Source organism: Diadema antillarum, unplaced genomic scaffold, assembly GCF_040938485.1.
Source record: "Diadema antillarum isolate AM-2024a unplaced genomic scaffold, OU_Dant_1.0 scf00000001, whole genome shotgun sequence".
Lineage (NCBI taxonomy): Eukaryota > Metazoa > Echinodermata > Echinoidea > Diadematoida > Diadematidae > Diadema > Diadema antillarum.
In genome coordinates this window covers 2783635-2799152 of record NW_027270890.1, presented here as the reverse complement: position 1 = coordinate 2799152, position 15518 = coordinate 2783635, and the positions used below count along the sequence as shown (strand labels likewise).

General features: G+C 44.2%; 1 protein-coding gene across 1 annotated transcript in view; it reads left to right on the top strand.

Moving 5' to 3' along the window:
* Positions 1-15518, top strand: part of LOC139727798 (uridine phosphorylase 2-like) — a 119811-nt gene that overhangs the window by 18648 nt on the left and 85645 nt on the right. The window contains exons 2-3 of the mRNA XM_071638802.1: positions 9490-9580; positions 12958-13072. Of these exons, the coding sequence (XP_071494903.1) occupies positions 9555-9580; positions 12958-13072 (141 nt within the window). The 5' untranslated portion in view covers positions 9490-9554. The remainder of the gene's footprint in view (positions 1-9489; positions 9581-12957; positions 13073-15518) is intronic.

The following is a 15518-nucleotide window of genomic DNA, read 5'->3' as shown; positions in this document are numbered from 1 at the left end:
CGAAAACGTCCTTACAAAGTACAAATTCACAGTTGGAAAAAATAATGGGTAAAAAAATGGCAAACGCACATCACATGTGCCATGTTATCTGTACTCGGCTTGGATATCGATGCAATGCGTACGCACCGTATGTGGAAAGCGCTGAATAGAAAAGTGTGCGCACACCATAGAGCTGCATTTACATATCGCTAGAGGGCGTACTCATTTAAATCGCTGTGATCGCATGGAGAGCTCGCCGCCATTACTAAGAGTGGCAAGTAAGGGTGGCAAGTGCATTATGCACGCGCACTGCATCTGCCAAAATTGTGCATGCAGACGATATTACCAGTGCGTACTTGGGCTTTAAATAATTCTGTATTTTGTGTTACAGATTTTCTAACAGCCATTTATGATGTATGTCGAATAATTTGAGAATTAATATCCCATGACAAGATTAAATGCATAGAATATATTATGCTCTGTAGTACATGTATTCATTTGTGTGATATGTTCAAGACTTTGTGTGTGTGTGTGTGTGTGTGTGTGTGTGAGAGAGAGAGAGAGAGTGTGTGTGTGTGTTTGTGTGTGCAGGCATATTCACTATGTCCCATTCAAATGATTGTATTCCTAATTAAGGTTGAGGTGGGGGCCTTCAGTAAGTAAGTGTGTGTGTGTGTGTATTTGTGTTTGTTATGGATGTGTATGTGTGTGTGTAGGCCTACTTGTGTTTGTTACGGATGTGTTTAATATGGATGTGTATGTGTGTGTATTTATGTTTGTTATGCGTGTGTGTGTGTGTGTGTACAAGTAATGACCCTTTGATCTCAAAATACACCAAATTCACTCTGAAGATACCTTTTTTCAAGTAGCCTAGCTACTTCTGTAAAAGTATGGCCTTTTCCTCTGATTTCAGCGATTTTGCTACCCTTTTCACTATACGCGCGTACATCGCCCATCCGTGAAAAACAACCCCTTTTACACGCATTGTTTATACAGGACTTGTAATGGCAGTGTCCCCAGGGCTGTAGATATGGGGGACCTGCCCCCCCCCCCCCCCCCCCCCCCAAAAAAAAAAAAAAATTGTATGCCACCATGTGCCTCCCACCCCCACCCCCTGAAAAAAAAAAAATATGCTGAATAAAAAATAATCACAGTAGCAGTTCAGGGTGCCCCCTACTGGAAAAATCCTAGCTATGCCACTGATTCCCACCCCCGGGGTTACAAATTATCTCCAAGTCGCGTTCACCACTCGATCAATCAGAGCTAAATATTAGCTGCGGGATAGCTGCACTTGAATGTCCGCGATGAACAATCAGCGCTCAGCGTATGAAAATTGATACACTACTGAGGAGATAATTATTTAGCTTTAATTTACATTAAAAATAGCAATTATATTGCGTTATGCGTGGTTTTGTGAATGAGATTATAAAATTATCACTCAAATCGTTGATTTTCATCGCGTGTACGTCTTGCAAAGGATTAAATCCGGCGTTGTCAACCCCGTTTGTCAACGCAACGGTACATTGCTAGTACACAAGCGATTCGCACTGTACTTAAGTTTTGCCACTCTTAGTAATGGCGGATCAGGCTCCATGCGATCACAGAGCCTTAACGTGTGCGCGTATGACGAGTCCGCACTCTAGTACGTATAATACAGCTCTATGGCGCACATGCAAGTCGCTGCTTGTGCACTGTGTACAACGAACGGAACTTTGCGCGCGTGAAACCCTATCGCCTACGGACCCTGGATGTTTACATTGATCGCCGTGGTATCCCCATGTGTGGCCGGCTGGGGAGCGTGTGTGCCAAGTCTGTAGCCAGCTGCCACTACAGTACCCTATTTCATTTGGAGGCGGGGTAGAAGACGTACCGTTGTGCAATGTCTGCTTCTTTTTCTCTTCTTCTTCATCCGCTTTTCCCTTGCCTCCCAAGTATGAAATGAGTGTGGTGTGTTTTTTATAACGTTATTGCATCATTTTTCTGCAAGGAAAAGGTGAGTTTCTGTTTGTGTATTGATGTGCACTGCAGTAAAATTATGTGCAGGTGAAAAGCGTTCAAACTTTCTTTCCCGAGTATCGTGGAAACTCGATGTATTTCTAGGCCTATTAAGGGAGATCTCATATAACAGAATACTTATAACAAACTATTTTCCAGACAAAATGAATTAATTTCCTTTGTTTTGTATCGTTTATTGACTTGATCCCAAGGATCTCGTCGCAATACCAGGTTTCCAAAGTGTATTTATTTTTGCGTAGCTTTCGGTGCTGCAAACTTTTGCTAGGGCCTAAGCTTATACTACTAAACTTCGTTTTATTTCTGTCGTTTCTCACACCTGGTTTGGTACGATTTCTTCAATTTTATATTGCTTTATCCGTTCCCTTTATATTTTGAAGTATTTAAACATAATTCTTTCAAGTGTATCGCACTATTATTTTCGTAACGGCGATTTTCTGCTTTCCTGCAATACTTTTTCGAATCGAAGCGACGGAGTTTGATCCCAGCCGCTTCGATGTGCTTTGTGTTGTTTGGGAGGTGTTGATACTTTGTATTTGTTATCTATTTTCCTAGGTGTTTATCTTCAGGGACTATGCGTGTTTCTTAATGTTGATAGGAAAAGGCTAAAATGATCCGAGTGATGTCTGATGGTGATGATAACTATGTTGGTGTAAAAAGAAGGCTTGCTGTGAGCGTACGTGCCGTTTTATTTCACTTTCCCTCTTACTCTTCTTTCCCCTCCCAAGAATGATAAAAAAAGAAATTGCATACACCTCACAACAAAAAGAACCACATGCTAGCAGCCTTCGTAAAGTTAAATCTAAATATTCAATATCAGCAGAGAATATACAAGGGAAACATGAATGACAATAAATAAAAGCGAAGAGATTGCGTATGCAGTCAAAGATCGTACACGGCTCTGATCTTTAAGTCTCTTCAGCTCGAAGAAACTTGACACCCCACCCCTCTTCCCTTGTGGAAATTTCCACAAAAGCAGGTGCCACACCCAGGTGCGTGCCAGACGAAAGAATGCGCGCACTGGAATAAACAGCGTGTAAATATCCTGGAAATATCGATCGAAGAACCAGCTCATTAGTTGAATTAAAGGAATGATTGCAAAGATATGATTCTATAGCCTTTCTTTTGGCGCATAGTAGGAAACATCGAACAGTCGATTATAGTGTACTTGATCGAATATCTTATGTTCCCTGAACAGTAAAAAAAAAAGGATTGATTATTCAGTCAATTATGAAAATCCAGGACTGATTTTCTTATTTACTAGATAAATCTATGTACCCACCTATTTTGCTAGTCTCTGACTACGCACACCAAACGAGCAAGTTTTAACACAGAACCAAATAGAGTGCACACCCCACCCCCCCCCCCCCTGACTCCCCACCCTGACTCCCCCACTTGCGCTGTCCGCGGGCGCCATCTTCCTCGAACACTGCCGTAGCCCTTGGGAGTCCCAAGCAGTGGGACATGTCGAGGAGCGGGGATGGTAGGTGGGTCATAGGTGGGTACATAGATTTATCTAGTAAATAAGAAAATCAGTCCTGGATTTTCATAATTTACAGCAATAAATCAATGTACCCACCTATTTTGCTAGACTTACACTGATAATGTCTGGGAGGCATGTCCCTCTGGGAGGAAGGGTCCACCAGGAGTCAGGCAACACTTCCTGCGGCGGTCAGCACTGCAGAGGCGAAGGATTCCTCCCCGGCTGGGATGTCCCGCAGGTAGTGAGAGATGAAGGAGTTGGAAGAGCGCCAGTATGCTGCTTTCTGGATCTCCGCTAGAGGCACCCCTTGAAAAAGTGCCCAGGAAGTGCTAATGCCACGCGTATCATGGGCCCAGGGGGTAGCTCCTGGTAGTAAGGCTTCTGTACCAGCGGCCTGGATGGCTTCCACAATCCAACGGGAAATGGAATCTTGCGATGCTGGTGTGTAGGGCTCGCGTGTAATAATGCATAACTGGTCGTCCTTGCGTAAGCTCTTGGTCCTATCGAGGTACCAGTTCAAGGTTCTGACCGGACACCAAACCTTGTCTTCTGCGATAGAGGACAGTTCCGAGAGTGGGCTAATAAAAATCTCCACTGGACCTGAGGAGGCCGTTTGATTTTTAGCTATGTAGGTAGCCCAGGGGATGAGGCGTACCCCACGCCTCTCCCACCTGATATGACCTGGGGTAAGGCAGAGAGCATGTAGCGCACTGCGCCTCTGGCCTGAAGCAATTGCTATCAAGAAGGCTGTCTTCATACTAAGGTGGTGTAAGGAAGATGTGGCCATGGGTTCGAAGGGTGGTCTGGCCAATGCATCTAAGACGCGGGGCAAGCTCCAGGCGGGGACCAACTTGGTCATGGGGGGTCGTTTCAAGAAAAAAGAGCGGAGCAACTTAGTAAGATATGGTGAAGAGGAAATTCCTGACCCGTCTGGTAAACCTGAGTGTACTGCTGCAATGGCTGAACGATAGCCCCTAATGGTAGAGAGGGTTCTCCATGCTGATAGGAAGAATTGAAGACGCCCCCCCACCCCCACAGGGGGGACAAGCGCTCGGGAAAACCCGTCAAAAACGGCGTCCGCCTTTGGCGGACTTGCAGGTATCACCCCGCCGTTTGTCACCAGCAGCTTGTCCGCCACATGGCCGATCTTGTCGGGCTGATTGGGCGGGGCTGGGTGCCGGTACCGTCACCGTGACACAGCGCTGGGATTGCGCGGTATGCCCTCCCGCAGTCGGGGGACGAAAGGTCTCCTTCCGAGGTCGGGGGGTATGCCCCTGTCTGGGCTGCTTTAATTGTGCTATCTCAGCCGCTTGTTTGCGGCTGGCTACCTCCCTCTCGATTACCTGAGCAAATTGTCCGGCAAAGAGGAGGGGGCCACGGCAAGAGAGGCCCTGGGTGAGGGTGGGGACATCCCCCTGCTTTACACCCAAACTTTGCAGAGTCATCTCGCGGTGGCGATGGGTATATACCGCGGCCTGAGATAACTGGGACCATTGCAGTCCTGTGAGGGAGAGGAGTAAGTCATCTATGACTGCTCTGTCCCCTTCGGATACCCCAAGTTCCTGTGCACGGGTGTTGAGCCCAATGAGGGCACCCATATAGGCCGTAAGCCGCATGCCCGAGCGTACCATAGTGGACATGGCCGCCCAGTGGGCATCACCCTCCCTGAATGTGCGGGAGCGCAAGGGGTTGCGGGAGGCTACACGTTCCCCTACCGCTAGCGTGTCAGGGGAAAGTTTCTCCGCTAAGAAGAATTGAAAATCCTCCGCCTGGAAGGTGAAGGCCTTGCCCAGGGCTGTGCTGGATTTTTGCGGGGGTTGCCCGGCAATGCGGTCAAACTCTCCTTTGAAATCGGCAGTCAGGGGAATGCCTGTGGGCGGGGCTTGTTGCCTAAAGAGCAGTGAAGCCCGCGATTCCTGCCCTGCCTGTTTGTAAATATCGGGCAGGTGTTTGTGCAGCAAGGTATGGGCTTCAGTGCCCATCCGCTGAAGAGTAGGGGGGTCCTGGGCCTCCTTGGGTGTGGGGGACGGGGCCCTCGAGCTGGTTGAAAGGCAGGACACCGAATCGGTGTCTCCCATGCTCGGTCGAGAGAGGCCATGACTTCAAAAGGCGGGTCCACATACAAGGGAGTGGTACTAGCCTGGTACGTCTCCTCCCCGGGGGGCGCACCCAGCGCCACCGGAGGATGAGATGGCCTGTGCGGTGGTGCTGGCGGCGATATGATAGCCGCGGGCCCAGTGGCAGGGCTTCCTGTGCTAGGCGGGTTGCTGTTCGCCCCAGTGGGTGGCGTTAAAGACCAGCCCTGTTGGGCGGCAAATGCCTGAAGCATGCCCATAAGTTTGCCTTCCGAAGGGACAGCTGTCGGGCGATCTTTGCCAGACTTTTTGTCTTTATTCTTCTTCCTTTTCTTAGCTTTCTTATCCTCTCTCTCGTAGTAAGGAGAGGCTTCTGCTACCCGCTTTAAGCTGTGGGAGGAAGGCTGGGCTGGTGGTGGGTCGAGGTTGTGGGCCAGAAGCGGGAGGGGGGGACAAATCCCCAGGGTCCTGAGCCAAGCGTCGGTCCGTGGCAACCACGAAAGATTGCCCGGCCCCCGGCGCTGCGCGCCGTGCTCGCTCCCCAAGAAGTGGCGCAGAAACCACCGCTGGCTGGGAGGAAAGAACGGCTGCGCAAACCAGGGGGGCGGGGGGCAGAACCCCTGCCGCCTGGGATGCGCTCCAGCCCGTAACGGGCGCAGAAGCCCGCCTGGCCACTGGCTGTGCATGCCCCGCCAGCTCCCCAAGCGGAGGCGTAAAAACCCCCGCTGGTTGAGAGCGCGGCGTCATCCCCTCGCCCTGGCCAGAGCTACTGACGGGACAAAACCCGCCTGGGACGGCCTGGGCACCCTGGTTGTTGGCTGGCGGAACAGCCACAGGGCTTGGGGAAGTCGACTCGGGCGAAGACCCGGCCGATGGGCGCCATGGACGACCCAAACCATTTGAAACTGTCTCCGAAGAGGAGCTCATATTGTTTCCAAATTTTTGTGTCCTAGAAATCATACGCCTTGAAAAAGCGGTTGGATTTATATATCTAAAGTCAAGTAATCTCGAAACAAAAGATATGAGAAAACTTACAGGACTTACCCTGATGCTAGGCCACAGGATATGCACTCACGTCCCAACACGAACGTCTGCAGTCACGCAGAAAAGATCAGGAGCCGGCGCATGCACGGCGCGCGATATGCAAAAGTCCTGCAGTGAAACACGTACGCGGGACTACAGTGTCGGTACTGAACGAGGAGGTTACGATAGTACAATAAAATCGTCTAAAATCCCTCGAAATATTTAGGTTCTCAGATGAAAAAAGGTTACAAAATTATATAGAACACCATAAAATTTGTAACACTAGTGCAATTGAAGACAGTAATACTCTGAAAGTTACAATGGAAGGGGATGAATTCCCCGTCCAAAAGAACTTAGCTGCTTCGTCTAGGCTGCGAGCAAAAAAGAGGAAGATGGCGCCCGCGGACGGCGCAAGTGGGGGAGTCAGGGTGGGGAGTCAGGGGGGGTGGGGTGTGCACTCTACTTGGTTCTGTGTTAAAACTTGCTCGTTTGGTGTGCGTAGTCAGAGACTAGCAAAATAGGTGGTTACATTGATTTATTGCTGTAAATTAAAAATGCAATCACAGAAATACATGAAAGGTCTCTTACGCCCAGACAAATTCACTACGAGTAGGTCCAATGAGATGCAGTCATCACCTGGTCAGACAGCAAAATAATGACAATTAATTTCAGTTCACGCTCATCAAAACTGCTTATTACTTTTCAAAGTTTTGGCTATCAACATACGTTCATGGGTTTTTTTGTTTTTGTTTGTTTTGTATGTTCTTCCCTCGTAAAAGACGTAATGGTTTCTTCGTATCGAACGTAAACTGCATGTTTACCGTAAACAAGCCATTCAGCTCAGCTTATGGCGCATTCGATCCATCGAACTTGCAGTACTAGTAACCTCTTAGGCAGGAGCACATGGCGCATTCCTTTAAACTTGAAAGTGAAACCACGTGTTTGCACATCAGCGCTTCCACACACAGCGCGGCATTTTGCGATCATCGTTATAGCAGACTTTCCGATTCCAGTCTGGGGGGAAAGGAATTTGAATACTTCGGAAAATACTGATGTCTAAAATCCAATAAAATGAAAAAGCCTGAAAACAACGCATGATTATGTTTTATAGTAAACAATAATTGGAAACACTGAACAGAGTTTTGCATTCGCTCACACAGAAGCTCTCTTGACAAGATGAAAGCATTCCCCCTCCCTTACTAGATAGTGGAAGCTTCCATTAGACCTAGCTCTGCAGCATACGTTACAGGAACGTATGCAAGTCGCACAATATTGCAATGCACACACAGTCATCCAAATGCATTTTATACCGTACACACATGCATTGCATTGTGCAAAAAATGTATCGGGTACGCCATATACGGTACTTCGCAGTAAATTGCGTGCAGTACAACGTTGTCGTGTAGTTGTACTTGTGCGCGCTGGTGCAATTTCTACTGTCATTCTTCGTATGGATCATAAAATTTCTGTTGAAAGTCTTGGAGATAGATTGCTTACACGGACGGACTACTGAAAATTTTGTTTTTTCTCTATGAAGATTTCTTACACGGACAGACTACTGAAAATTTTATTTTTCTCTATGAGAATAAAATTTACCGCGTCGGCACCTTTTGGTCGGGTCGGTCGGGTTACCGGAAAGCAACATATTATTTATTTTGGCCTAACAGGTAAGACGCAAGTACGGAACTCGCCAACATTCTTGTCATTCCACAGAAAATTTTCCCGCGTGCTGGAAAATCCATACTTATGTAATGTTTGTGAAGGTATTAGTTTCATTTATTGTTATTACATTGAGATGTTAATTACAAAGACATTTGTGAGTTTAAAGGGAAATGCTAGTTTGAATATAATGAATTTATTCCAATTGTTTTCCTATTCTAAGATTTGTCGGTTGTATTCCGCGATAGACAATTTGTGGGGATGCAATATGATTGCATTATTTAAACTAAATTATGCGAGTGATAGAGATAAAGGCCACCTCATTACGCACAGTGAATTTTTTTTTTTTTTTTGAGAATGATCAAACAGAAACAAAATGTTGCAGGACTATGTCATTAACAATTCCTACTCCTACAATTGTATGCAGGCTTGTTGCGTGTATGGATTTTCAAGACCACAGGATAAATTTCTGCGGGGGACTAGGATTTGCAGAGCTACCAAGTCTCACGCATTCTGCGTGAGACTCAAGAATTTAGGGGCCGTCTCACGATCTCACGCATGACACCCATTTTTCTCACGCATCGAGCGAAGTCTGCATTTTGGGCCTGTAAAAACATGAATAATGAGCATAGCTCAAAAGATTAATGTGATAGTTGCAATTGAAGGTATATTTCCCTTTTGTCTTTCAAAATATCACTGAAGTATGCACCTGATCGCACCATTAAGAGCTAAAAATTGAAAAAGCTCCCTACCAATAGTTGCAATTGAAGGTATATTTCCCTTTTGTCTTTCAAAATATCACTGAAGTATGCACCTGATCGCACCATTAAGAGCTAAAAATTGAAAAAGCTCCCTACCGTGGGAGGCCACAGGGGAAAAAAACCCCTCCCACACCCTCGCTCGCGGGCACATTCGCTCGCCGAGATGCCGAGTCATGAAAATCTCACTCATAAAAATTTTTTGAACTTGGCATCCCTGGATTTGGGTGCGTTTCGCGTGCATATTACCTGCTGGAAGTGTGCTACTTGCATTCTACTCAGGGTTACAGGCAAGTTGCGGGAGGGTTGCCATCGAGGTGCTACCGCTACGGCCATTTCTAGTTGAAGGCATGTCTTTGCAACAGCTTTCATGAGTGGATGCGATGCACTGATTATTTGAAACAAACCAATGAATGATAACAGAAGGTACCAACATAAAGTTGTATTTTGCCATTGAATTTCTCTAATTTGTATTTCATGTGTGCCTATATAAATACAGATGGTGCACAGAGCAGCTCTATAGATCACTGGTGTTCATAAGATAATCCACTCACTTCAAGAAAGATGTCAGCACAGCATGTTATGAATAGGTATGTAGACATTGCTCATGGATATGCCATGATTTTAGCGAGTCTGATTTGTCCCGAATCTTTTTTCCTTACAATTTCACAAATTTTTACATTTATGATCATGGAGTACATTAATGAACAAATTAAAGTACATGCTCACATCAAACTCATGTTGAGTTAATATTTTTCCAAGTTGCTTAAAGGGATGGTACAATATTGGTGGGGATGAGAATTGGGCCTTTAACTTTTTGCAAAGTACCAAGAAAACACTTAGGGTATGGAATAGTACAGAGCATACCATTTTAAGAGGAATTCAAAGTTTATTTGATGAAAATCGGGTTTGGAATGATAAAAACATCCACAAACAAAGTAAAACAAAGTGATTGTAATAAAGTGTGGGTCCCACACTTATTAGAATCGCTCTGTTTTGGATATCTCAGCCATTTCAAAACCAATTTTCATCATATAAGCGTTGAATTCCTCATGGAATTACACGCTCTTTCATATTTCATTAGAGGTTTTTCATTATCTCACCAAAAAATGTTAGAAACCTGAAATTAGGTCTCAACCAAAACTATACGACCCCTTTAAAGGAGAATTCCGGATGATTTTCAGACTTTTACATTAGAATAACTATGCATCAGTGGGGGCTCAAGGAAGCAGAGCAAAACTAGAGGAGCCGTCACAGGTGGCAGACCCACGCCTTAGTGGCGTTAGAGTAGTTGCAATACTACACTATGGGGTCAAAACTGCAAGGTCACATAGAATTTCTTTCGTCACTTCCACCAAAACACTCTACAATGAAAAAGAGTGCGAAGCAGTGATCGTGTCATCTATGGTGCTGTGTCCAAATTTCGCCCAAGACTTCAAATTTCGCCCAGTGAGATAGTGCACTACGAAATGGAAGCATACGCACTGCAGTGTGACTGGGACCGAGCAAAATTTTTCTGTGATTGAGGAATATTCCTCCAACGAAAAAAAGAAAATCAATTTTAATATGAAAAATCGCCAAATACGGGCCATTTTGTGACGACGGAAAGTGAACTTTCACAAAATGTTCACAAATTCAGGACTAGTCCCTCAAATAAACATAAATTTCGGAATTCTTCCTAACATTTGACAGCGAAGTCCATTGTCTGGGAGTTCTGTTTTCGTATGGTAGTGGAAAATGTGCAAAGTAAGAAACGGGAAAATTTTCAGAGTGGTCACCCCATCATACTATACTATGGGGTCAAAACAACAAGGTCACAGGGGTCAACCGATTATCACCAAAATCTAACTGATTCTTTCCTGTCACTATCCAAACATTCCCTGAACGTTTGGTGCAAATTCGTTCACCCATTCTCTGTTCATCTTGTACACAAACAAACAAACAAACATATGGAGCCCTTTACATAACCCTGCCAATTTTCATCGGCGTGGGTAAAAAGAAAGCATACATAAATTTTGCACAGGTGAACTTGGTAAGCAAGCGGTGTTATAATGGAATTACATTGTCTGGAATATTTGAGCCTCCTACTCACAATGCATTCTTATGGTGAGCCCAACTCCTGCATTCTTATGGTGAAGCTGCAATTTCATCATCCTTGTTCACTGTAATTGTACCCCAACCCACACAGAATGTGTATGGGGGCATAGGAATCACTGTGAGGTCGGATGGCCAGGCGGTCAATCGGTCCATTGCAAAATCTTGTGGATCAAACTACTCTCTCATTTTTTTGAGCAATTGACCCCAAATTTGGCATGTGTGACCACTATGAAAGGTCAATCCCGTGTGCAAGACACCTTTTTTGGTTAGTATCACATAATGCATTGCCATGGCTTCGGCAAATCTTCATATAAATCTTGTGAATCAAACTCCTCTCGTTTTTTTTAGCAATTAGCCCCAAATTTGAGGTGTGAGACCGCTATCAAAGGTAGATGTGCAAGACAACTTTTTCAGTAGTATTGCATAATACGTTACCATGACAGTAGCAAATTTTCATAAAAATCTTATGAAATATTTCAGATCAAACTGCTCTCCCAGTTTTAAAGCAGTTCAGTTGAAATTTGGGATAAATGATCAATGTAATGTGCTGTGCAAGACACCTTTTTCGTGTGTTGAAGAAATGTGTTGCCATTGGCAACAGTGCTCAGGGTTTTGTTTTGTTTTTTTTTTTTGTTTTTTACCAATCACACAAAACATACCTGTATGTGGATTGACCTTACTCCTTGAGTTTTTGAGTATTTGACTTAAATTTTGACACATGTGACTGCTACATTATGTAGATATATGTGCAAAACATAATGTACCTTCTGCCAATGTTGAACAATGCATTGCCATAGTAACAGCATTTTATTAACTAAAAAGCATGTGTATGAAAATATTGTGGATTCAGCTAACTCTCTATGTCTTTGAGCATTTAGCTTGAAATTTTTCACATGTGAGTGCTGTGATACATAGATGTGCAACCTTAATCTTTTGTTGTTGAACAATACGTTGCCACAGTAACAAAGTAGTTTGAATGAAAATCATTCAAAAATACTGTGGCTTAAGTTAACTCTCTCTATGAGTATTTGGCTTTAAATTTGGCACATGTGACCGCTTTTGTATGTACAATGTAGATGTGCAAACTTTATCTTTTGTCATTATTAAACAATGTTTTGCCACCGTAACAGCGTACTTTGAATATCATGTCCAAAATATTGCAGATTAGGCTAACTACCTCAGTTTATTACTATTTGACTTGAAATTTGGCACATGTTACCGCTAAAGTACAAAGATGTGCAAACTTCATCTTTCGTCATTGTTTAGCAATGTGTTGCCATGGTGACAGTATATTTTGAATGAAAATCATGCCAAAATTTGGAGTCGGTTCTGTTTTTTAGCAATTGGCTTAAAATTTCACATGTTACCACTATATTACCTAGATGTGCAAAATTTTTCTTTCTACATTGTTGGCCAGTGTGTTGCCATGGTAGCAGCATGTTTTACCCTAAACTGATAAACACAAGATTAACAACGTATGAAAATTTTGTGTCTTGTTCGGCAAGGACAAAATATCTTATATACATGTATGTATCTTCCTCTTTTTAATTTGTTAGACATGTCTTTGCAACAACTTTTATGAGTGGATGCAATGGACTGATGTGAATATGTTTGCCCTCAATAAAAATTCACACTTTGAAATAGCCTATCAGTGACACTATGAAGCATCATTGTCAAGTCCCCCTGTTACTGTACCTATTAGTGTAACTTTGTTTTTTGTACACTTGAGCTGTGTACATTCTGGTTGGCATTATGTGTTATTACGTCTTTAATCTAGAGTGGATATTTTTACAAGATGGTTGATAGGTGTCCATAAAATCATAATCATTCTGATTACTTTTGCATGCATTGTCATTTTTGGACCATTTAGGAAGAGTGACTGTGGACTCAATCCCCATCTGAAAAAATATGAGAGTGACTGTCTCTTCCATATTGGGTTCACCACAGTGGAGGATGACTTCCAAGCATTATTTGGAGACATCAAGGTGAAAATATCATTCTCTTTTTAACTTATCTGGTTGTCTGTCCATCTTTCCACCCATCCTTCAGTCTAGAATTGATTTTGTGGTCAGTAGAACTTAAGAACCCACTGAGGTATCCAAATTAAATTTTACATATGAGGTCAATTTTGTAGAATATGCCACATGTACACTATACCGTGTGTCCCCACCCCCCCCCCCCCCCAAAAAAAAAAAATATGGTACCCTCCGTAATGATAGCTTTAAAAATAGTGAATCAATCCAAATACAATTTCAGGGTATGAAACTATAACTCATTGCCCACATCTTACAGAAAACCCCATTTGATTTACTTCAGTGGTCAAAGAGAAAAGAGGAATTTGTAGAGCATGTCAGGAATCCCTTCCCTCCAAGTTCTGTCTATCGAGTTCACACATTAATTTGCATTTCCAAAAACATCCAAGTGCTAAACTTGGAAGAATCAAACTCATGCCATGCTTTTACAACAATCCACATTTCTCTGTGACCGCTTAACCAAATTGAATGGGGTTTTCTGCAAAATAGAGCTAAGATAATATATTTTAAGACTCTGAAGTGGCATTTAGAAGGTTGAATCATATTGGGTGTTATCATTGCGAAAAGTGGATTGTAATTTTTTTGGGACATACTGTACATGTTTACAGGGTTTCTGCGTAGTATTAAAGGCACTCAATCGTGGTGAGTGGTTTGTGCGGCACGGAGACGAACGCAACACGCTGCCTCCCCCATTCTGTATCAAATGTAGTGACCCCGAATGAGAATAGCGCTGGCTCAATGGGTCAGCGAACAACACGCTGACCTACAAGAGCTCTATGCTGCAAATCTCCTAACCCAAAATGGCTGTCTGAGCAAGCCACGAGAGCTTCCGAATGGACGCACACTCTCAGTGCCCTTGCGCATGAAGAGAGGCCAAAAGAGCCACGCGTCTTCTGGCCTCTCTCCTCCAATCACCGCAGCTCGCGGTGACAATGTTTGTGTATGATGCAAACACACACACGCACACACACACACACGTGTCTCAGTGGCAGCATTGTCCCACACGTTTATGGATATAGCACCGAGTCTGGTATTGCGCAATTGCATTGCACAAACTTCGGTCGTTCGGAGTTTACGTACCATAAGGAATGGCGATCGGCTGCCTTTAAAAGTAGAATTTGGCAGTGAATTTGCAATTTGTCCAGTAATTTGCTCCTTGCAATGTAGATTAAAGCATGTCTGTTTGTTTTTGTTTTTATGCCTCTGCAACAAAGTGGTGCCAGAGGCATTGTGTTTTCAGGTTGTCTGTCCTTGCGTCCGTCCATCCGTCCGTCCGTCAGTAATCAATTTTGTGGACAGTGTAACTAAAAAATCTTTGGAGGTATCCTAATGAAACTTGGCATGTATGTTTAAAGACCTAACAAAATGGTTTAGACATTTTTTTCTTAATGATGTACAATGTAATGATATTAAATGTTAAATTCTAAGTAATTCTATGGTTGTGCGGAGTTTTATACTGTTCTGAATTTTGTTCTATATTTGTTAACGTACTGGATGCAATTTCCTTGGTTTTGGAAAACTTTCTATACTTTCGCCGCATGCGGCGCTCTATCACTTCTAAGTTGTGATGACGTCAAAGATCGGAGTCGTCGATATCGATTGTCCGACCCAGCCTAGCCATAGTCAGCGGGCTAGCGCAGCGCTATCGCAGCGCGCGCGACAGCCGGCCGGCGGCTAGCACTGGCGGGGGAGCGAGCTAGCGAGCGCATAGCTAGCGCTGCGCTGCACTATTGTCATTGGCTAAGCCTTTGGACAAAAGAATATTTAATGAATTGTATCGGATTTAATACTGCCAATAATACAGATTACAACTGTGGTACGCTTGGATATCCATTATTTTCACTGTAAGATCATGGAGACTGTGGCGAGAAAAGGATACTTCGCACTCGGACAACGCTAAGCTTACATAGATTTGTACTAGGCAAACTCGTGAAATAGGCCCCACCACTGCGTGTCTGTACTAATACTACGGCGACTCGCCTGTTTATACTTGTGAATTTAGCCCCACCGTGTGGCGTTCATCGGTAGATAAGCACGGCTGTGGGGCTTCCTTCCACAGTATGATACTCGTGAATGCGGCGAAAAGGACTTCCTAATATGTCCCCTCGACTAATTTAACGGCCAATTTAACCATAAATACAACCCTACCTAACCCTAAACCCTAACCCTAGCCTAGGACAAACCCTTTGCTTGCTATAAACGCACAGGTGCACGTGCACTGCGGTGGGGGCCTATTTCACGAGGTTAGCCCCACCACTGCATGTCTGTACTAATACTATGGCGACTCGCCTGTGTATAGGCCTAGGCCTACCCGTGAATTCAACCCCACCATGGCATTCATCAGTAGATAAGCACGGCGGTGGGGCTTCCTTCCACAGTATTAAACTACTCGACCAAA